This window comes from Dicentrarchus labrax, unplaced genomic scaffold (assembly GCF_905237075.1).
Source record: "Dicentrarchus labrax unplaced genomic scaffold, dlabrax2021, whole genome shotgun sequence".
Lineage (NCBI taxonomy): Eukaryota > Metazoa > Chordata > Actinopteri > Moronidae > Dicentrarchus > Dicentrarchus labrax.
The window spans coordinates 7,298,628-7,323,189 of record NW_026136711.1 but is presented as its reverse complement, the minus strand read 5'-3'; the positions used below and the strand labels follow the sequence as shown (position 1 = coordinate 7,323,189).

Genomic DNA, 24,562 nt, shown 5'->3' with positions numbered 1-24,562 from the left:
AACCACAAGTAGCCCTGCATTCAGAGAACGTAGTGTTCTAGTGGGGTAATCGGGTACTATGAGCTCTTTTTTATATATATAATTCACTTTTTATTGCTTTTCAACAGTGCAACAAAAGGACCCACATACATGAACTTGAACAATGACAAGAATAATTCAAAACAACATAATTCCTGACATAAGAAAAAAAACCAAAACAATATTACTCACAAAGAGACACTTGCAGAAATAATTACATATGTCTACATGCACATGGTTCACATTGCCAGAATCACTCTCAACGCCTTCACTCACAGTCTCCACCCTACAACTTATCAGACTCTTGTAACACTCAAGACCCCATATTTTCATAAATACCTCCTCCCTATTGTTCAGCCTGAAAATCAATTGTTCATAGCTGGCTATTTTAGTCATTTCTCCCATCCATTCATTAAATGGAATAACATTTTTTGATTTCCAATGTCTGCGAACAATCCTACAACCCGTAGTAAGGGCCAATCTACACCATAGAGTTTGCTGGAATGATAATCCTATTCCGTCTGGTATTATGCCCAAAATACATAGAGTGGGACTCTGTAATAAATCTGCCCTGAACACTTTGTTTATGAATAATATTATTATTTCCCATAAGTTTTGTGTCATTTCACATTCATACAGCATGAGTAAAAGTGTTCCCCTACTCCTCTCACATCTCCAGCACATCTCAGATTCACAAAGCTTTAGTCTTGCCATCTTACAAGGAGTCCAATAAACCCTATGTATGATTTTATACGTAATTAAGCGGGTTTGCATCTCTAGACGTCTTATACAAGGATCCGGTTATTTCCTTCCACTTCTCCATAATTATCTCGCCCTGTAAATCTGCCTCCCATGCTCTCTTGAGACCCTCAAGTTTTGGCGAGTGAGATTGTTTTATAAGACTATAATATTTAGATGCCCCACCTCTAGCCCCCTGATCTCCCTGCACTAGTTTTTGTAACTCTGTTTGAGGCAATAGGGGGAGTTTTCATTGTGCAGACATTATACAGCTTGTTAATTGTAAATATTTCCAAAAGTCTCGCTTAGGGATTCTATATTAAGTTACCAGTTGTGCAAAACCCATAACATTATCGCCCTCGAAAACATAAATAATCCCTGCTTCAACCCATGATTTCCAGTAAAGAGTTTTTTTTATCCACTTTCAGTAGTTTGTTATGTCATAGAGCTGAACTTCTAGTAAAAGAATGGTTTAAGCCAATGAGACGATGTGATACTTGCCAGGTTTCTCTTGCAAACAACAATAATGGATTCCTAGATGGAACTTCTCCCCCACTTTGTGAAATAAAAGCCTGTAATGGCATTGGATCAGTAAGTTCTTTTTCAATCAGGACCCAACCTGGAGCTTTGTCCTCTGCAATATATATTTTGGCGAGCTGATTAAGAGAAAAGGCATAGTGGTACAAGTCCACTTTTGGCAGGTTGAGGCCTCCGTCCTCCTTTGCAGCATACATTTTAATTCTATTCAAACAAGATCTTTTACCTCCCCACAAAAAGGCTGCTACTGCTGCATTAAATCTTTTAAGTAGTGAGGGAGGGAAACTCATAGGTAATAGATACATGATATATTTAAGTTGTACTATGAGCTCTTTAAGATTTACTGGGGCACTTTAATAGAGCAGTGTGACAGAGAGCCATTATTTACAATTCCAAAACCCTGACACTAAAGCCACAGTATTATTTACCTGTATACATGGAAGGCTGCAGTAGTAACCCCTGTCTTTAAATCAGGTGAAAGAACTATCCAATCTAATTATAGAGCCGGCAAATTGCTGTTTGGTTGAACAAATCAAAAATGATCCTGATAAATGTGGTGTATATTTGTTTTTAGGTTTTAAGAAGCCATTTGGAATATTTAATCCTCACCTTTTACTTTCTCTTAATTTAATTTATAAGTGGGTGATAAGTGTTTCTTTTTGCTTGTTCTCTGTATTGCTACTGCTCGTTGTACAGGGTCCCTCAGGGGTCTATTTTAGGAACAATTTTATTTTGTATGTATATATTAATAATCTTTCTCAAGTATATTAGGATCCCAATGTATGCTGATAATACTGATAAAATATTGAGGTTCAGTGGTGCATTCTATCTTATCAGAAGATTTAGCTTTACCACTTTACTTGATTGGGTCTGATCTATCTATACCTTAAAACACTTTACAATATACCGCAATCCAATGAAGGTGACTTAACAGTTCTTTGACATGGAACAGTATGAGATTCACATAGGTGGGGTTCACTGTAGGATTGTTGTGCTGTGTTCATTCTCTGATGACTAATATGACTCATTTTAAAAAGCTGATGGATCTCAGCTTTAAACAGCCATCGCATCACAACATTTCAGGACAGTGTCTTTGAATATTTGTCATGCCTCAGTAAGACCAACCTTGTGAGTAATTCCATTGTCTGTGTGAGCCTCAGTATGACATTAGTATGATATCTAACTAACTATAAAGGGAGAAATCTCTGTCTATATGTCTGTCCTTCACATATCTTAACAACCATTCATCAGATTGACTTCACATTTGGTGGGTGCATTGCAGAGGACCCATGGGAGTGTAGTGTTGAGTTGCAAAGTCTTGATGAGCAGTTCTCTAGAAAGTTGAGAAATGTTGCCAGGGATATTGAAACCACATTGGCCAATTAAAGTAATTGTTACTGTACTGTTAGCTAGCTACTTTCAACACCTATCGTATCCCAGCGTACTCATGGGGCACGTACCACATAAGAGCTTTGTAGTCTAGGATCACCAACAAAGTATGACCCACACATACACAACAGCAGACCATCATAGAACCGAACAGTTGACACAGTCAAATTCAGACTCTGTAGGTAAAAGAGTTAAGTGTAGTTACTTACCTTAATCAACCCCATCTCCATTGGCTTGTGAAACACACACAAGCATTTTAATAGGGACACAAGGCACTTCAATGATGGGAGTGGGGCAGGCCAGAAAGACATTGTAAGAACCCCCCAATCTCCCCCATGATTCAAACCTTTCTAACGCCCTGAACCAGCTATAACTTGGGATGACTGGCTAGCTTCAGCATAAATGTATTAATAGTAATGATATAGTGGTAACGATTACTGTTAGCCTATGTCTTTGTTCCTAAGAGTTAGATATCAATGGCAAGGATTTTCATTCTTCTTTATAATTGTGTATTTTGATATTTACACATATAAACTGATATAAACTGACTGTACATTTTGCTCTTCATGTGTGCATTATCGTCGAAAGAAGCATAGATTACAATAGATATTTTTAACATCAGCAATTTTGACATGAACTAGTAGGGTAAACACAGGTTTTACCAATGACATAATTAAGGTTCTGTTCCATTTAGTATAGCAGAGCCTTTCCAGTGAGCCAACAGGCACAATAGCAGCACCCTGTCTCTGTTTGACCTGAACGGAACAGAACCAAAATTGGTATCATTGGTTACACCCTTTAATTCAATCATGTTATGTTTGCTTTGTCTAGAACGGTGGGGGGTCTGTGGCTCTGCAGGTTGATAATATTGAGAAAGCTGAAAGCAGCAATACGTTAAAGATGACAGGTACTGCACTAGTCATTGCTTAATACAATATATGTCCTTATATCTAATTTAAGTGTAAATGTGGCCTTACTATAGTAAAACAATGGACAAGTACTGGGAAGGTCTGGTGGAGCCCACTGTTTTGGTAGGATTGTTTTTCGTTTGGAGCTATGTGGAATGCGGGGTTCCAATTGCAGGCCATACATTCCCATGAATTTCAAGGTGACTTGTGAAAGACATTCCTCTCCAACCAGCGCTCCACTCCAGACACTATTACGCTGAGTGTTTTCTGTCAAAATACCACTGGGCTCTAGAGCATGACCTTGGCTGACACTAAAAGACAAAGTCATTTAAGATAACATCCATTAGTGAAATTGCATCTTGTAAAGATATAATATACATATATATCCACATTAAAATGTCTATAAACACTAGCTCTATGTTCTATATGTAGTTGAGTTGTACTTCCATTATCCCAAATGTTTCCAACAATGTTCAAACTCAGAGAAATCTGTCATTGGTTGCCTGTCAATGGTGTCAGTGTTGTGGTTGTCTGTAAGAAGCTGTCATACATTGACTTTTTATATCATATATATTGTTTGGCCTTTATTGATAGAGACAGCTGAAGACTGAGACTTTGCCGGGCTCTATCATTGAATCTGTGTCTCAGTATAAATATCTGGGAATTATAATTGATGATACTCTCTCTTTTAAACCTCATATCCAGCAGCTTTTGAAAAAACAGAAGATAAAATTAGGTTTTTACTTTTGAAGCCAAAAAAAGACTTGTTGCTGCTACCTTTTTGTCTGTGTTGGACTATGGTGATGTTTTATATATGAATGCATCTTCAAAATGCCTACAGTCTTTGGACAGGGTCTATCACGGAGCACTGAGATTTATCACTAATTTTAAAACCCTCACGCACCACTGCTCTTTGTATGCTCGAGTTGGATGGTTTGCCCTGTCCACCCGCAGACTCCATCATTGGCATATCCTAATTTATAAAACTATCCTAGGTGTTCTTCCTACATACCTGCAGAAGTATCAGCTCCCCTCTGAGGACTTGTTTTTACTGACTGTGCCTAGAGTCCATACTGAACTGGGGAAAAGGGCTTTTAGTTATGCTGCTCCTTTTTCATGGAACCAGCTGCAAAATGTGCTGAAACTTAAGGAGCTGGTTTCTATAAACAGGTTTAAATCCTTTCTTAAAGGGACACTTCACCCATTTGCATTAAGCTTTGTATCATGAGAACCCCAGTCATATTTTTGAATGTCCGTGCATCATTCCCTCACTTCCCCTGAGAGGGGAGAAATAAGGATTTTAGTGTTGCACTTCCTGCTTCCAGTGATGTAAAAATCGTCATTTTGCGTCATTGGAAACAGGAAGTCTCATATCTCTGTAGAAGGGGTGAGACTACAAACACTACTTCCTCATTTTTTTTTCCTCACGCTACAGACCTATTACAGATCAGTGGGTGGGACTTCACCTGCAGAAACTAAAAAATATAACCGCCATCTTGTTTGGAAGCTAAGCGGAGGCGCTGTGGAGCCAGACGTTACGACTATGTTAATCAATGTAATATGGAAGAAATTTCGAAAGTATGATGGTTGAATCAGATGTTCGTGGCTACCTTTATGAGCCGCAATATAGCGAAGAGCAGCTGAGGCTGATCAGGAGGCGGCTGAGGCTTCTGCAGCCGAGGCAGAGGACCGCCTGTCGCGGACGAGGAGCCCGGACTGGCTCGAGCTGGGGCGGACTGCTGGTGCCTGTGCTCTCGCTGTGCGCCCACGGACGTCTGACTGTAAAGTGAGTGTTTCTATTTTCTGTCTTATAACAACGTGGCATGTATGTACACAAGTATTATCACAAAGTTCAATTCAATTCAATTCAATTTTATTTGTATAGCGCCAATTCATAACAGAAGTTATCTCAGGACACTTTTCAAATAGAGCAGGTCTAGACCGAACTCTTTAACATTAATTACAGAGACCCAACAGTACCACCATGAGCAAGCACTTGGCGACAAGGGCAAGGAAAAACTGCCTGTTAAAAGGCAGAAACCTAAGACAGATCCTCTGGCTCTAGGTGGGTGGTCGTCTGTCTCGACCAGTTGGGGTAAGAGAGAGAGACAGAGAGAGAGAGAGAGAGAGAGAGGCAGAGAGAGAGAGAGAGCGAGAGACAGACAGACAGACAGGTGCACAGCAACAACAGTATTGGCAATAGCAGTCAAAAGTTATTCCCGGTTAATACGTAACGTCAGCCAACTGAACTAACATTAACTTCTTTACTGCACAAACAGCTTGCAGTTGCATTGCTAACTACTGTGGCACGCTAAACACAAAGACCATGTATCACAGAAATATCCAGCTCCAGATGGCCAGTACTGCGGCACCAAGGAGTTGAGGACGCTCAGGAGGAACTCTAACTGTCATTGTTAACATATTTATTTTTGTTGTTGTTGATATATTTCTGTAAATAAATGGTTTACATTCACGTTGTTGTAGTCTTTGATAGTGTTAGTGGGAGCGGCTTGCAGAGCTGTGCATTGTGGGAGTTGTTGTCTTTTATACAAATGCGCCCTAAAGTCACTTTCTGTCTTTTCTCGGTCAAATAGGCACCAAATTCAAACATTTACAAACATTACATTTCGACTACATATATAACCCACTTTCAATAAATATTAATGTTTCCATGGGTGAAATGCTCCTTTAATGATGTTGAAGCTGGCTCTTCTGTCTGTACATGCATTGTTTGATGATGTTCTGACTGTGACTCTATTTATATGTTTCTTTGTTGTTTTTAAATGATTGTCTGTAATTGTGGAACTGTGCTGCTGCCTGTCTTGGCCAGGACTCTCTTGTAAAAGAGATTTTTAATCTCAATGATACTTCTTCTGGTTAAATAAAGTTTAAAAAAAAAAAAAGATAGACAGGAAAGGGGGGCAGAGAGAGAGGGGATGACACACAGCAAAGGGCCGCAAGTCGGATTCAAAGCCAGGCTGCTGCAGGAACTCCGTATATGAGTCACCAGCTCTACCGACTGAGCTAACCAGGCACCCTGAAGGCACATTGTTACCATCCACTGTTTAGATGTTGGTGCTTTTAAACTCTAGATTTGGACCGGATGAAAGATTTTAGTCATCGGACGTCTGGATCTTAAGTTATCAGAGAAACAAGCTGAGTTAATGTTAGCAGCAGCTCGGCTCGCAGCCCCTCCGGGACGTTCTTTGTCCGTCCAACAGCGTGGGAGAAGCAGTGATTGTTAAGGCGGAACTGCCTTATCGATATAGGTAAGTTTTTTTGTTAGTGTATATTCACCTGAATATAGTAATTGTTTGTTACCTTAGAATGAGCTGTTCTCATTCCCAGGTTGCCAAATACAGACATAATCATGTGTTAAGTTATTTGCAATCTGTAACTTTACCACTAGATGCCACTAAATCCTACACACTGGTCCTTTAAATTGATTTTCAGGCTCCAAGTCTGAAAATTCACAAACATTACACTTCTGGTTTCCATTACTCACAGTTGTTTTGGCCATCAATGTCCACGGCAGCATTTCATCCCAGGCGTGGAACATTAAGCAGCTGAGTTTTTCCTCAGTGATCTCAGGCTAAAAACAAACACATGCACTGAAAGTAGCCTTTCACAAAATGGGTGATATTAGAGATTGTTTTGTGGACCATGGCAAAAACACTTGAAGCAGTGCAGGAGTTTGACGTGTGAAAATTTAAAAAATAAGCTTAGTTCCCCTCGAATATAACTTAGAATATAACAACATTACAATTACAATAAATTACAATTCTGTATCTGTGTGAACACCTATCAATTCTGATTCAAGCAGGTCAGTTTCTTTTTCAGCCAAGTAACAGTATCATTTGAAGGGCTTCCTGTCAATTAACAATTGAAATACAATCTAATTTCTGTTCACTTAAATTCAACATTTTGGAAAATAGGCTAATCAACTTTCTTGCCGAGAGCTACATGAATAAATTGACACTACTTTCTTATCTGTGCACTAAGTAAAGAGCTGTATTCAAAATCCGATTAGCTTAGCTTAGCAAAAAGAGTTGAAACAGCTAGCAAATGTGTAATTGTAGAGGTTTGCAGGTGGACAAGTGTCTTCACAAAGCCTGCCACAAAAATCATGTAATGGGTCAGAAAGGGCCCAATACTAGATGAACCCACTTTTATGGCCTTATCCTGTTGCTTTGTTGATATTCATAAATACAATGCTTTAAAAAGCACCTCTATGGTGCCCTTCCAGTGGACAAAACGAGATAAATATATAGGGTGCTAATCACTGACTAAGCTGTTTCACAATCACGGCATCACAACTTTCGATGATGATGATGATGATGATGATGATTATAAACTAATGAAACATACCTATGAATATTATATTCCATTTCTGACAATAGATCCTCCTCAATGTTACACACTGGACCTTTAAATAAAATCTGTTAGATCCAGACAGACCTCTGATCTGCTCACTCTAAATGAACGAAATAATTATGATGCTGGCCTGTTTGTCATTCGAGAGAAACTGATTTATTCCTTATAAACTAGCAGATTGTATTATTGTAATGCACTCTTCACTAGTCTATCAAAAATGTTGATTAGATTGTAAAACCTGACAACACATCTTAATAAAAGAAATAAGTTAAGCCAAATTTATCTTCCAAAAACACTGGAGTACTTTATATCATTGTAAAAACGTGAGCATTATAATTCTGTATAGCTTAGGGATTTTAAAATAATTTTTATATAGTTTATTAATTAATTAAGCAGTATGCATCCAAATAATGCCTAATGATCTCAAAAGTGTAAAGATGTGATTAGTCACATAAAACAATTTGATAATCAGTTATTCATTTTCAAATTATTTTTTTTTACTGTTCATCAGCTGTTTTGACAGGTAATAATTTGCTTTAGTAGAAGAAAACTGCCATATTGCCATAACATTGGGTTATGGCAATAAGGTACAGACCTACTGACGCAAACTTACAGATTTTTCAGGAAGTAGTGACTTGATGGGTTTGTTTCACAGTGATACCATTCTTAAGGGTGTGTCTGTGGGGGTAGTCATCTGTGGTTGTAACTAATTTAATATAATATAGCCTATATTTTAATACATTTCCTATATTGTAATTTTGCTATTTTTGAATTAAAGGACGAATATTTAATGGCATCTAGCGGTGCAGCTGCAGACTGCAAATCCCTTGTTTCAAGCTCGAAAGGAGAACCTACGGTGGCTACAAAATGCACAAAAAACGTGAACACCCCTATCTAGAGCCAGTGTTTGGTTTGTCCCTTCTCGGTTACTGTAGAAACATGGTGGTTCAACAGGGGGGACTCCATGGAAGGCGACCCGCAGCATCAGATAAGCCTTTTTCTAAGATAACAAAAAAATGTAATGAAAACAAACCTACACTAATGAAACATACCTATGAATACTATATTCAATTTCTGCCAATAGATTCTCCTCAATGTTACACACTGAACCTTTAAAATGAAGTCATATTATTGTAATATTCTAAACAACTGAATTTGTAGGCGTTACTAAATTCTGCAATTTCTAGGCTACAATTCCACAACTCTTTCTCCCCAAATTGCATTCATTCTTAACAGCACAAAACCGGAAGAGCTGCTCGCATATGTCTCAAACCTCTCATTGGCTTTTGACCGGAAAGCTTTTACTTTGAAAGCTGCACCCGGAAGTGTGCTTGGTATTGCCGCTGTCTTGTCTCTGAGCTGAGAGCTGCCGACATAAAGCGGCAGGGTCCGGCTGAGGGGCGCACAGCAGCACAGCTCTACGGGCGGCCAGCAGTCCTGTGTACACCCACATACATGATGTATCCGGAATAACCTGAGAGAAAAACACACTCTCTGGACTTTGAGAGGCGTTTTTCTTACTTTTTTCCCTTTTTCTTTTACATTTTGAATTTGAATTTCTAATGTTTCATGTGTGATGGCTAATGTGACATCGGTTGATGTGGGAGTTCTGATTCTTATCGTGGTGACAGCATCTCTGGCAAACGGTGAGTAGCCTAATGTTATTAACAGATAAAACTACATTGAAAAAAAGAATAAAATAGTGCTTACCTATACCAGCTGTCATAATGATGGCACACATACTGTGCAGGTAACTGGAATATTAGTGCTGGAGATGCCTATCACATTAATCTGTCTGACTGTGTGCAATATGTTAGTGCAGTTCTACACATTCAGAGTGATACTGTGGAAACAGGAGTTCAATTAAAAGGCAAGACCACTGTCCACCTGTGTCCAACACATATAATGATGCATTTATGTAGCTGTTTTTCTTTAGATAACTGCTTATCATCGAGTCTAGACAATGTTAAGATAATGACAAATGCCCATGTGATATCTTAGAACAGATCAAGAACCCCCAGGTAATTAACAAATGTGTAACTGACAGTACAAGCAAATCAGGGCTGCACCATGTTAAAATCATGGGGGGGGAGTTTTGCATCACAATTTTCATTTTCACTGAAAAAAGCTTCTGCAATTTGGATATTGTGATTTCCATAATATTACAATTAATAGCGAAGCCCTACAAATCAAAATTTTACTTGGAGCCTGCAAATGTTTGGAATCTTTATTGTTTAAATTACTTTTACAATTGTACAATATTACAATCAATCCATAATTTAATTTGTCGTTGATAATTAATTGCCACCTGAGTGGACAACAAGTCAGATCAGCACTTTGCTTGTAGGGGAAATTGCAGCCAGTGTTGATAGTAGTCACTGAGGTTGGATTACCTCTAATAAACTAATACAAAGAAGTATTAATAATAGACATTTGGTCATAATTGGAAAGAAGTAGTAAAGGTCTACCTTTTAGATCTCCTGTCTCTCAACACCTTCATCCTATCTCTGAACACCTCCATATGAATATCCTCACATGTGGCCATCTAAAGACGGGGTGTAGACCTGGAAAGTTTACATTCACTTATTCTAATTCAGACCAAAGATACAAAGGGCAGTTCTGAAACACTTCTCAAATTGCTGTGACCCCTGCAGGTTCCTCATCTGGCAAAGATGTAAACCAGAGGAGGGAGGCGGAAGCCGTCATGCTGAGCACACGTCCGTCCGGCGCTGTGGACGACCTCGCCCTTGTTTCTTCTCAAGGTGAAGCGAAGCCCTGTGACCCGGCAGGGGCCAGGAGGCGGGCGAAGAGATGCACATGCTACACTTACAAAGACAAGGAGTGTGTGTATTACTGCCACCTCGACATCATCTGGATCAACACACCAGAGTAAGTTCGTAGTGAGTCATAGATTCAACAGGGCTGCAGTGTTACAACGGAGTTATGGACTGTTCATGGGTTCATAGTAGGGCTATATATTGGCAAGAATCTGGTGATGCGATTCAATATATTGTGATACTGAACTGAATTTGGATTTATCGCAGTAACATCCAACATCATGTCGCTCAGCTAACACTGCTATCTAACGGTTTGGGGTTTAAACACAAAAATCTATAGTGTTTTTGGCTATTTCGATATTTTTTAATATTTTCTTAAATGCCTAGTTTCTAGTGACATCCCCATGGTTCTTGGTATTACTGTATTAGTCATCACATACATCACAACTTTACTGTTGCCTATAATCCGTGTCGGGTCAGATTCCTGGGAAATGTCAGTTACTGAATACAAATTACATGGCAATTTCTTAAATTAGTAACGTAATCCATTATCTGAAAGCTTTTGGATTATTTCAAAATCAAACATTAAAAATACTGCACTGTAAACAAAAAAGGGACACAAAAATCAGAGTTTACACTCATATTCTATTTCCTTTTTAAACATTTCAAAACATTCTCAAAATGCAAATTAATTAATTTTGCATTTACAGTTGGTCCCCCGCTAGTAATCCCATGATGCCTTGGGTTCAGGCTGTCGACCAATCAGAGGCTGTGTGGGGATTTGAGCGGCAGCTCTGATCTCAAACGTATGGCACATGGGAATAAGTTGAGATTTCCTAGGGATGGAATTGATAAACTCTAATTGATACAAACCCCATTATCGATTCTGCTTATCGATCTGATTCTTTCTGGATTCCCTTATTAATTCCAGATCAATTTATGAGTGGAAAGAAGTAGGCATACACAGGTTTTCAACATCAACTGAACTGTTCTAGTCTCTCTGACCCCAAACAGACACAGTTATAGTAATTCCAACAGACTTCACAGTTTGGAACTGGTTCCCGATTCCTATCCCTTATAAGATTTACCAAATTCCCCTATCAAGATCTTAATTGGTTATCATGAAAAAAAAGTTTTTAAAATTGCCATATTTTGGGTGCCTGGTTAGCTCAGTCAGTAGAGCTGGCAACCCATATATGTAGCGGCCCAGGTTCAAATCCGACCTGTGGCCCCCTGCTGCATGCCATCACCCCTCCCTGCCCCCCCGTCCATCCCCAGCTGTCTCTCCATCAAAATAAAGGCATAAAGACCAAAAAAAATAATACTTTAAAATTGCCATATTTTAAAGACGTAATCAAAAATGCAATTAAGTAATCCTTGTCAATGTAACTATAATTGTAATCTGGGCTAATTACATGTAATCAGTTACTACCCAACACTGCTTATACAGTGTCCTGATCTCTCATTTGTTCATTGCAGTCACAACTCGTACTGTAGTCTTTAATCGTAGAGTTTCCAGTTGAGACGTCTTATGCTGGAAAGCTATCGTCTCATTAGCACAGGTGTAGGAGGCACAAATATGTGAGTTATGGAGAAAAAAAAGCCCTGAGCTCTGTGTTAAAGGAATACTCTTCACTTTTAAGCCATGAAAGGATTTTTGGGGGGAACTGAGCTGCAAAGGCTTTTTTCTCATATGTCAGTATTTCCTGTGACTTAGTGGAACTGTAAAGATTTGTTGTAATCCGAAGTGGTCTAGACCCTGAGCTCTCAGGTATTTTAATTCCTCTCAGGATTTTCTTACAGTGGCCAACGGCGGGGGCGTCCACCTTTTGGCCATCTGAAACGTTTTGATTGTTATCGAGTAGCCTTAGAAATTTAGATAGAAGGAACCCGTTGCAAATCTACATAATTTTCATTTTACTGTTGCCAATTCTTGAATTTAAACAAGAAGTCTGATAACAGCTACGGTTCTTCATCCAAAAACCTACAACCTCAGGTGGGTTTGAGCAAGCCAAGACCACTATTTTCCTTCATCTGTTATTCACTCATTCAGCATTCCTGTAATTGGTTTTATTTCAATCAGCTTCACAATCTGCAAATGTGAAAACTCAAAATATTGCACTTACTTGACAGGTTTGAAACTTATATTGGCAACTATATTGCATATGTTACATATGATCCTGAAACTCTATGCTTTTATTGTGCTACACACAAAACAGTTTAGTATCAATAAAACATTCAATATACATATAAAAGTTTGGATGTTTTTTCATTATTAAAGGTATTTGTACCAAGCATAATGTAAAATTATGGAACTTAATAAGGTTTAGTACAATTATATTGAATAATTTAAGTGATATGCACACACATATATATATATATATAATTGTAAAAGCCAGGAGTACTAAAAGCTGTTTGGGAGTCAAAAGAGGCCAAATGATCTGGCTCATTAAAACTACAGGAGGTAAATTGTATTAAAAAAAATGTTTTTGTCCTTATTGTGTTAACTTTTGTAAGAATCCACCGGGCCTGCATGAAAACTACCAGTCAGGGGCGCCGGGTTAGCTCACTTGGTAGAGCTGGGGACCATGAATCGAGTCCGGCAGCGGCCCAGAGTTTAAATCCAAACTGTGGCCATTTGCTGCGTGTCATCCCCTCTCTCTACCCCCCTTTCCTGTCTATCTCCAGCTGTCACTGTTAAATAAAAGGCAAAAAAATATAACTTTAGAAAAAAAAGGAAAACTACCAATCATGTGCAGTGGATTCTTACAAATGCCATTTTTAGGAGAAGGAGGAGCCAGAGGAACCTGATTTTGACTTTTTTCACAGATTATCTGTCTCATGTACTACTGTCAGGATATAGTGCACGTTTCAGTACTCCTCTATGTGTCTCCAAACTGCAGCTAATACATTGTACCTAATACAACCCCACTTCAGTAAATCCGAACTATCCCTTTAAGTCCCTTTGAACTTCTTTTTTATCTTTGGCATGAAAAAGCCTACAACAACAAAAGCTAATTTTCCTCCTGCATGGGAAGACACCAACTGATACCTGTCTGCGGCATCAAGCAGATTAGTAGACAGATTTATTCATTCTTATGTTGACCCCAAACAGTGAGCCTCAGGGTGGCTCTGGTTTAATTTGGTTCTCAAAGAGTGTGTAAACACTTTCAGCCCGTCTCAGTTGAGGTAGATGTGAGAAAGCTGGAGTGGGGAGTGACAGTGGGAGTAGGGAGGGGGTGATAGCCATCATCCACCTCCTATCAATTCTGTGATTATAAAGCTTTTGCCTGAGTTTGGGCCGCCAGAGAGCAGTGCAACAAATGTTTTCTGCTCCTAAAAGACCATGCAGAACTTCATTGGAAAGAGCCTGGAATTAAGTGCAGGGATTAATGCTCACCATTTGAAGCTATTCAACATGTTTGTGGTGCAGGGACCTTGCTTTAGTGCTGAGTCACTCTTTAAAAAACCTATACACGTCATTGCATCTGACAAACAGCAAACCTCAGTGTGATGAGATCAAGGCTGCTTCGTCCTGATTTATCTTCCTCAGTAATTCCTTACAGATGAAGCTAAAATATTGGCTTTGGGACCCAAGGGTTAATCCATGTGAAGTCAGTCAAGCTGCAACCAGAAAGTCTTTCCTCTGCTGTCACTGGGGTTATGTATGTTCACACTGCAAGCGTTAGCGCTCAATTTTATTTATTTATTTTTATATTTGATTTATTAATCATTTCGTTTGTCTGTTTACATTATTTGTCAAATGTGGACCATATCAGTTTCCAGTGTGAACAGATCACAATCCTGAGGTGACCTGCATGACCAATGTCAGTCTAGAGTGACGTAAAAGTCACATGTATTGTGATATGACTGTTTACACTGTATTGAATTTGGACCACATATGAAAGTGGCTTTCATCAGAAATTAAAAAGATTTTCAGATCAGATTCAGTGTGATTAGTACTGTTCACACTGTCATGAAAAAGTCAGATCAGTGTCACACAACAATCAGATCTGGGCCACTTGTGCCTGCAGTGTGAACGTACAAATGTATTGCTGATATTAGCTTCTCATTTTAACTCTGGACAATGTCTGAAGAATCAGGTCGAGTCATTGTCCAGAGTTCCCCTGCACACATACAGTACACAACAGGAGACTGTCTGTGTCAGATGGAAACACTTTGGTTTAAGCAACGGGCTGTATGAAAAGTAAAAAAAAACCTTTTATTGGATCTAATCTTTTGAAGACCTGAACACAAGCTACATTCACAGAGCCATCACTCTGATAAACAGTCTTATCCTACTTAAGAAGAGTTTAAACAATGAGAAGAAAACACTGAATATGTCAAAAAAGCTTTTTCAATGTGAATGTATAATTGTTAAAAAATACATAATAGAGATAGAATTGTAAAAAAGTTCCTAAAAATATCAGGAAAACTCATCTCTGATTCACAGGACATAATATGCTCAGGATGAATCCTAATTGCTCCTTTTCCACAAACTTCCTGTAGGTGTTGTGTTCACTGGTTGGGTTCATTGTGCAGTTTAGTGTCAGTTATTATTATGCACTGAATAGAATATGAAATCGATAGTCACTAGATAGAAAACTTTAAGGAAGAAGCTTGTTTAATCCACTAGTTTAGGTGATGGTTGGCGTCTGGATAGAGCGCGCTGGAGGAGGACTCATCCGTATTGATGCAGTGATATATATACAGTTCATGTATTTGGATGTATCCGCATTATTAACAAAACAATAAAAAGCAATATACAGGCAAGCAAGAAAGCGTATACGATGCAGCTACAGTCGATGGCCGGCTCTGTGCACATATAGAGACGTTGTACTATGGAGTTGGCACGGAGAGGTTCATTTAATGTCCGGTTCAAATGATCTGGACATTTGCGGTCTCACATACAGCTAATCCGGGGATTGTGTGAAAAAAGCTCAGGGTAGCAGCGTGTGTGAATACGCCTAATAGATGTATTGATCGCTAGTGGGTCAAGCTCCTATTTAGTCTTAGCATGAAAACAAGTTAGTGCTTTATTCCACTTCACTGTCTGAAAAGCTGAAGATCTCATTGTTAGCAGTACAGCTGCTGCCCACATGATCTGCACCTGTTCACCTTTTAACCTGTTAGAATTCTCAGCTTGGTCTGAGCTATAATTCCATAGCTCCATATTTTACTTACATACTTGAGCTGAGCAGTTTTTCTAACCATATGGCTTGTAGTCATCCTTTGAGATCATGGTTTAGGATTTATTTTCAAATATATCAATGACGTCTGTTTGACAGCCGATATTTTAAGGTGAAGCTGCGTGTAGTGATTGACGGTTCACGTGGGAGAAAGGGCGAAAATATTTGGTGAGACTAAAATTAATTACCTGAGGTTTTATGCTTCTTAAGGGACAGCTTCTAAAGTACCTGCAGCTGTTACAGTAAGTTGACCTTTTTACTTTACTCCTCTGGAGTTTTTGTGGATTTTACATGTTTTGATTTCCCATGCTTGGTGAGAGAACAGTTTTACTTACTCTACTCTAAAATGATAATAAAATGATGAAGTGGTGACATTTTAGGTCCAAAGGGTCAAAGGTCAGCTTCACTGTGACATGATAATGTTCTGAAAAAAAAATGTTCTGCCAGTAATTCTACAGGAACGGGAGGGGAGAAAGTGACCATATTTTACATCTGGTTGGATACTCCCAGCACACCACCACAAAGAACATGTGCCGGCTCCTGCAGACTGATTTTAATTGATCTGGACCCTCTTCATCTCCAATCCCTGGATGACAACCAGGACAGGGGGCCTCTCGTTCCTCTGGTAGTCCAACAAGTTCATTAGTTTTGCTGAAATTGAGCCTCCGGTGCACCATGTGACGAAGCTCTCTTAAAAATAGTTTCAGTGAAGACAGCATGTTTGTCACTGGAAGTGATTTCCTGGAATCACACGTCGATACAATAATAACTTCCATTACAATTTGGTATTTGTTGCGATTTGGTGCCCCTGGTTGCAAACCCACTGTGGTAAATATGGACAGCTGTACATTTGTTCTGATTCAATTTCTTATGATCAAAACCTGCCAGTTGATAACTCTGCTAACACAGCCAAACATCAAGCAAGTGCAGCAACACACAACACAGCAAGCAGCTAATATCACTGACTAATCCAACAGCAAGAAGGCCAGCTCACCATCTGCCTGTTTTTTATTGCACCAAGCTCTCAACGACTAAAAGCCAGTCATAGATTTACTCTTGTCCGAGGGCTTCTCTCTCCTTTTCTCTTCTTAGCTTCCTTCATCAACGTCCTAATGGGTCTCTTTGTCTCTGCCATATCGGCAGAGGCTGCTGATCCCGGTTACATTGCCCGCTCACCCAGCTTCGGTTCTGGCACAACACTGGCGCCGCTAAGCGTCAGCTTCCCTCACTGGCTCCCCGGCACTTGGGGCCTGGATTTTTGTTTTGAAAGGAGAAAACAAAAGCAAGCCAAAACAGCTGTTTTTTTTGGTTTTGAAAATAAAAGAAAACTAATAAATGACCCATTTTCTGTTTTATTTTGAATATGAAAAAACAATCAGTTTTGTTCCTGATATTTATAAATGGTAGTCAGGAAACAGCTTGTTTCCTGATTTTGTTTTTCTCATTTCAAAACAAAATCCTTTTGGTCACTAAGTACACTGACCATATACCAACACTTCCACAGGGCTTTGAGCTCCCAGCACAGACTGAGCTCACTAGCTTACTTTAGCAGCTTTCTGTCCATCAGGAAACTGTTAATCACAGAGAGTTGAGGTGGAGCAGCCTGGAGGACATCAGAGGGAAAACCAGGAAACACTTTCTCCGTAAAATATGATCCAGTTTCAATCATTGATATAGTTGGCGGTGTGTGACTACTGCTGTGAAGTGTTACACACTTTGGTGTACGCCTGTGAGGACAGGCATACAGGGAGCAGAGTGGGAAAGACAGAAGCACCATTCACCCTGTTACAACTCAGTGTAGCATCAGAATGAGGTAGAAAGGTTATATAATGGGGCTTTACTACTTTTTATTACATTCCGTCAGAGACAGAATGGATGTAAACTGCAACTTAACCAGGCGGCAGAGGCATAGAACCTCAGGGCGGTAATTGTAGTTTTTATCTACAACTGATTTTCATGGTTTTGGCCTGATGGCATCAAGTAAAGTGTTGTAAATGTGGGAATGTGGCAGCATTGCTACACCAGTGTCCAACGGGGCAAGAGACACAAGCAGTCAGCCAATCTGATAGGATGCAAACACAGTTTCCCTGTGCAATGAGGGATTACTACCAACATTTTGGGTGTGCTTACATTTAGTTTTACCTCTGAAGAAAGTGGATTAGTGGTTTACATTTCAGGCTGTTTCCGACCTGTCTGACTCTGTGTGCGATGTGGCCATGTGGCTGCGTTCCCAGATGCTGTGTTAGCACAGGGAATGTTATCATAATAATTGATAAGTGTGATCATAACAGATGAAAATGATGGCCAAAAATATGAAACTAACACCCAAGTAGTAATAAACTGAAATTACCAAATAGAGTCTTCCATACTTTGTGTTTGTGTTCAAATCTTATAGGTTATCACACTAAATTACAGTAGGACTGTGAAAGAGACTGGCCCTCAGTGGTATCATCTAATATGAAATTTGGGTTTGAATAATTTAAAGACATTGAACTGTTACAACTTTTACTTTTTCCCACCATCTGCCAAAGTAACTTGTGAAAGGGAATCTTTAGATATACCAATGTAATGAATTTAAAATACACTGATTTACCAGTTTAGTAAGTACACCTTAGTACAATCCATACAACCTGACAGTTCTATAATATATGACACCGAACATCAATTTTCAGAGAGGGTTAAAGCTGCAGTCAAACTTTCACTGTATTTCACAACTTTGGGGTGGTGTGGATTGAGTCTCATTCCCAGGTTGCCAAATATCAATAACTATTTTGGAGCCACCAACTCAAGCGTGTTTTCATCTTCCTTGGCTCTGATTGGTTGTTTGATTGGTTGTTTACATTGAGGACCGGTGGATTCTCGCAAATGTCATTAGGAGCACTAGGAGGAGCCAGAGGAACCTGATTTTTTCACAGATTATCTATCTCATGTTCTACTGTCAGGATATAGTGAAAGTTTCAGAAAATATGTCAAAATTATTTTTATAAAAGTTAACGTCTGCAGCTTTAAATATTTTAGAGGTTGCAGTCTGTGGTGGTGTTGTACTGGACTGCATTATTCTGAAAGGTGTTTCTTATGTTCTGTCCACAGTTTGTATTCAAATGGAGTACAATATATTAGAAACACCTTTCAGTATAATGCAGTCCAGTATGAGAATGTCGCTGACACCAGCTTCTGAAATCACTATAGAGAGATCAGTTTCTCTCTGATGCAGTGTCAAAAAAGAACCTGTCTCGAGGCTGTACAGGTGAAGTCAGTCTAATGATCTGTCTGCTCACTGTGCACTGTATATGTGTGTATCTTTTCTTAGGCACACTGTTCCATATGGTATGTCCAGTTACCAGGGGTCTCTGCGTATGAAGCGCTCTGCTGGGACTGCCCAGCGCTGTGCATGCACACTGCAGAGTGACTCTCACTGCAACAGCTTCTGCATGGACAGGTGAGTGCACCACGCACACAAAATGCTATGTTTAGTGGACATTTCCAGAAGTATTAATCATAAATAATAAGAATGTGAACATGTCTTTAGCCCACAGGACCATAGCGGAACACTTTTAATACACACATATATTACTGGAAACACACATATGGAACTGGCCTGCTGGTGTCCATAAAAATTAAACTGCTCTAAATCAGTGCACAAATTAAGAGACTATTTTTCCAGTCATGGAAACACCTGGAAATTCATCAAAATTACCAAATATCCTGGAAATAATCTTGGTTGTCCTAGAAATGTTTAAATGTATGTTAGTCTGAGCTATGCCCGAATTAATGTTAGAGAAAAAAAGGAATATCAGCTGCAGTGAGAATGGCCAAGCAAAGAGTGTCCCTTAAACGATGACCACCGTTTGTGCTGTCATGTAGGCATTTTGAGAATATTTGAATATAGGTGGGGAATGGGGTGAGTCCCCCATTCATATTATACACAGATCAGCCATAACATTATAACCACCTGGGTACCCTGGCGGCCATAAGGTTATGCAGTTTCCTTCCTAATACCGATACCTGAACTTTGTATATTGGCTGATCCAATACTTGTTAAAGAAGATATACATTATATAAACATATTTCGCTATCTTTGGAAACACTGCTGGGAAGTAGCAGGGTCCCGCTTTGGGGTTTGTGTGTACTCGCCAATACCCAATATAATAATTTAGGCGGTACCAGAGGAATATCAGATTCTGGTATTGGTATAGGAACAACTCTAGTCACAATTATGTGTCCTGTTCATACTGGCCTTAAAGTGTTCCCTGAGTAGTCTGACTCTAAGAGACGGGGGGCAGTCCTACAACAGTGACTCTTTCATTGTACAAAAGGCATGAGAGTATTGCATAAAGACAAAAAAATCTGATCAATCCTTTAACTTTCAGGCATAAAACTCACCCTAGCCATTAGTAGACCTAAATATAAATACGCTTACTTGAAGTTGCTCCAGTTTAGGAAAAAATGTATTGAAGGAAAAAGCTGTTGGTTTTTTACCCCGTTGTGAATTATGGCTAAAATTGCAACACCTAATTCAATCTGTGTGGTTTTTTTCCCCCCACCAGGCAGCGGAGGCCACACAGAGCGACATCCGACATAGACAAGAGGACACCTACTCTGCGCAGCGGGCCCGCTATGAAATGAGCAAATCAGTTACATGCTCATGATCTGAAAGGTGGAAATGCGTTTACATAAGGCATCCCCTTATATGGAAGAGTAGCATGTATATTTATGTTTCTATAGATGGACACGTGTTTGTAGTGTACACAGTGCCTTGTCATCGGACTGATGGATGAATTACCGTGTAGCTGCCTGCACAAAAACTGAAAGCGAGGGGTACCAGCAGGGAGGCTGAAGGAGTGCGTGACCCTGCCTGTGCCTGCTGGGCATGTGTGGACAGTTTTTCATTTTCCCATCACAACTGAGACTGGTTTACATGGCCTGTTGTGTGTCAGCAATGAAAGATTTTGGTAGAGCATGTTGCTCACACATGTCCATGCCGTGTGATGTGGATGAAGAGACCTCAACCCATACTGTTAAAGACGTCACAATAAGAAACGGAACACATGGTCTCCACAGGGACCGCTTTTAACCTGTCTGTCTGCATCAGCGTACTTTTAAAATCTCACAATTAATCTCACACAAAAATCAAATATATTATTTTGGTTAATAGGTTGTTCCCTTGTGAAGTAAGTTGGGCCTATCTTGTCTGGGTTTCCCCAGAATAAGGCCACCCATTATTCAGCTTTAGTCTGACAAAAGCAAGACATGGATTCCTTGCTTTACAGGTAAAATACTCTGAGCCCCACCTGGCTTTATTTAAGCATATTTAAAATGAAATTGTTACCCATGTAATGTGACTGGAAGAATTTCTGATACTTGTACTTTACTGAGTATTTTCAAGCTACTTTCTACTTCTACTTAATGACATCTCATAGGGAAATATTGTACTTTTTATTTGACTATATTTATCTGACTGCTTTACTTGCTAGTTTATACATACAAAAGATATGAAGAGCTTATAAAATATGATCCTTTGTAATAATTTAAACTACCCAATACAATATACAGCTGAAGCGATTAGTCGATTGACAATTGAAAATCAATCGACAAGTAATATTATTAAAAGGTCCAGTGTGTAGGATTTAGTGGCATCTAGTGGTGTAGTCGCAGATTACAATGCCTTCGCCTCACCCTCCATTTCCAGAAACTATGGTGGTGCAAAAAACACAAATGGCCCTATGTAGAGCCAGTTTGTCCATTCTAGGCTACTGTAGAAACATGGCGGCCACCACTGAAAGCAGTAAAACACGATTCGTATATTCAGGTGATTATACACTAATGAAAACATACCTATGAATATTATATTGCATTTCTGACAATAGATCTTCCTATATGTTACACACTGGACCTTTAATGATTGTTGTCATTTTCATGTATAATCACTTCAGCTTCACCAGTGTGAGGATTTGCTGCTTTTACTTGTAAATTGTATTTATTTTTAACAATTTGGAGGTTTGGACTGTTGGTTGGACAAAAAAAGCATTATGAAGGTGTCACTTTTGGGTTCTGGGTAATTGTGATGGTATTTCAGAATTTTGACAAACTTGTAACCAATGGATTAATTAATTATTGGATTAATAGAGAAAATGATCATCAGATTAATCCACAATGAAAATAATCATCATATCCAAATAGTTCAAAATGAGCTCCACCTCAAACAACTACAGTAAAATCCTACTTTTACATTAATGCATGAGTCATAATAATCTAATGATGAGTATAACAGTATAATAATAGTGTATCAGTCACAGGGGACATTTTTCTACTTTTTGTACTTTAAGTACATTTTCCTGATTATACTCACATCATTTTACTTAAGTCACATTTTCAACTTTGACTAGTGAGTATTTTTTACAGTGTGGTATTAGTACTTTTACTTAAGTAAAGAATCTGAATACTCCTCTACCACTGCCAGACCCTGTCATATTTAGTTAGTTATCAGAGGCTCCTTTTACATTCATACAGAAGACAATGAATTGGGCTAGTTGTAGCCTATTTGTCCTGATTAAAGCCAGAGTGTTAGCACACCGTGTCTACAGCATTGCACAGGGTGCATTTCAGTCATTGAAATACATAGATATGCAGGATGACACTAATGATCTAAAGTTCATATATTGTATCTGCTTATGGACTTAATGTGTCTACACTATGCAAAGATTAACTATTTAAACTACACTTTATGCATGCATTGTATAGGTTGATGCCTCCCAGCCAAGTTAACTTAAATACAGTATAGTATGCATATAAAGCGTAGGAAGGCCACATATACAAAGGGCTTGATTTGTACCACTACACAAAGTCTCCAAGCTGCCCTGTGTCCCAAGGAATTACCCTCATATTGGACGATTCTGCAGGCTTTGTTCAGTACAAGTACAGGACGTCAAGTCTACGGGTGTGTAGCTCATCCAACTTTACTGCAGAAGACTGAAGCAGAGTTTGCATACTCTTACAATCCAATAGTTCATGTTTATATGTACAAAATTCACTTGACACTGGATGCAAGAGGACCAGAATCTCAGACCAAAACAAAGGGACAGAAATAAAACTCACAAAAACTGTCTTTGTTAATCTTTTGGGTGTCTTTCTAACAATCACCAACACTGGCTTTGTTGAAATAAACTATTAATTCACTGATTCAGATGTGAAAATATTTGTGAGAGCGCTACAATGGCTACATTGTAAGCTAATGTTAATCATTGGGGACAAATGTGTCCTTCAAAGTCTGTCCACTAAAACTGCCTGTTTTTTTTCCTGACAGGTTGAGATTGTTGGTGTCTGACAACATTATGGAAAGGATCCCTACAGAGATAGACCTTTAGTTTAACCAGAAACAGCTGTAGTATTGCTATCACTCGCCACCAGACTCCATAGACAAAAACAGTAATTTTACCTTGCAGTGAGTGAGTGGGACATTATTCTCTGCTCAGGACGCTACGACTCCACTACAGCAAATAGCTCTTTGCTGCTAATGTTTTAAATCTCATATATATAACATTTAACTATATATAAATCAAATTAAAAATGAGCATGTAGCACATCTGAATTGTGGGGACCAGAGTTTGGGTTCGGTCACACTCCATCATGTTTAGTTTTTAAGCGTACCCGCAATCTTTCCCTAACCTTAACCAAGTGTTTAGTTGCCTAACCTAACCTAATTGCCATAACCACAACCATAGCCATACCGTGGTTGCCATGAGCAGATGGCAATGGTCACAGTAACATAATCCATGACTTTGCAGAATCATTCAATAGTTATTTTCAACATGGCAGAGGATAGGAACAAATATGAGGCAGTGCATTCTCAGTTTCTGTTCGTGATCATTCTGGGTCTGTTGCCAACAAAACCGATTCAAGAATGTTACACACAAACTCTTGAGTACCCGCTTTGTCCACAAGTGGTTGTATTGACACAACAGAAATGTTCGAGTAACGATGATGAATGAAATCATTATGTGAATTAAAAATGTTTTACTATTCTTTGTGGTTGTTCGTGATATTCTCTGAGGACCATCTTAAAACAAATAACATGTTAAGACACCTGGGAAAATGCCAGAGTCAGTCGTGGATTAAATGTAATTGAGCTGAGCATTCTTCAGATTTTTCATTACTTTTTAATCTTCTAATAACACTTGGTATGAGTCATGCTTTTGAAGGTATAATGAAAGCAGGATTGTTTGTTGTGAGGAATGTGCCAGAAAAAAACTGTGGTTAAAACAGATGCAGTGCTCTTGAGGAAAACGCTTGCGCTTGGAATTGGACCTCAGTAATGTTCCCGAACAGACACAATAGTGTTTGTAGTTATTGATATATTGAAAACTATTAATCACTGAAAGCTGGTAATTACTGTGCCGTCTGCATCTCAGATGTTATTTATTATTTGATTATATATTGCCCAACTTTGATCATTATTTTTTTAATTTGTTACTGCATATACACAATAGTATTTTTAAGGTTGCTCTGATTCAAGAAGTTTGGCTCATAAGTTTTTATAGAAAACCATGTTAATACGCAAAGTATGGAAGTAATTATCTTATAGGTATGAGACACTTTGAACCACACTCAGCTCTAACTGATGCTGAACCATCGT

The 24,562-nt window shown here is 38.9% G+C and overlaps 1 protein-coding gene across 1 annotated transcript; it reads left to right on the top strand.

Annotated features, from left to right (window-relative positions):
• The first annotated feature begins 9,118 nt into the window (after positions 1–9,118).
• On the top strand, positions 9,119–23,109 carry LOC127371874 (endothelin-3). The gene is made up of 4 exons (XM_051415063.1): positions 9,119–9,610; positions 10,619–10,853; positions 19,241–19,369; positions 20,478–23,109. Exons 1-4 carry the CDS (start codon positions 9,541–9,543, stop codon positions 20,554–20,556), a joined length of 513 nt encoding a protein of 170 aa, XP_051271023.1. The 5' UTR covers positions 9,119–9,540; the 3' UTR covers positions 20,557–23,109.
• Positions 23,110–24,562: the final 1,453 nt, after the last annotated feature.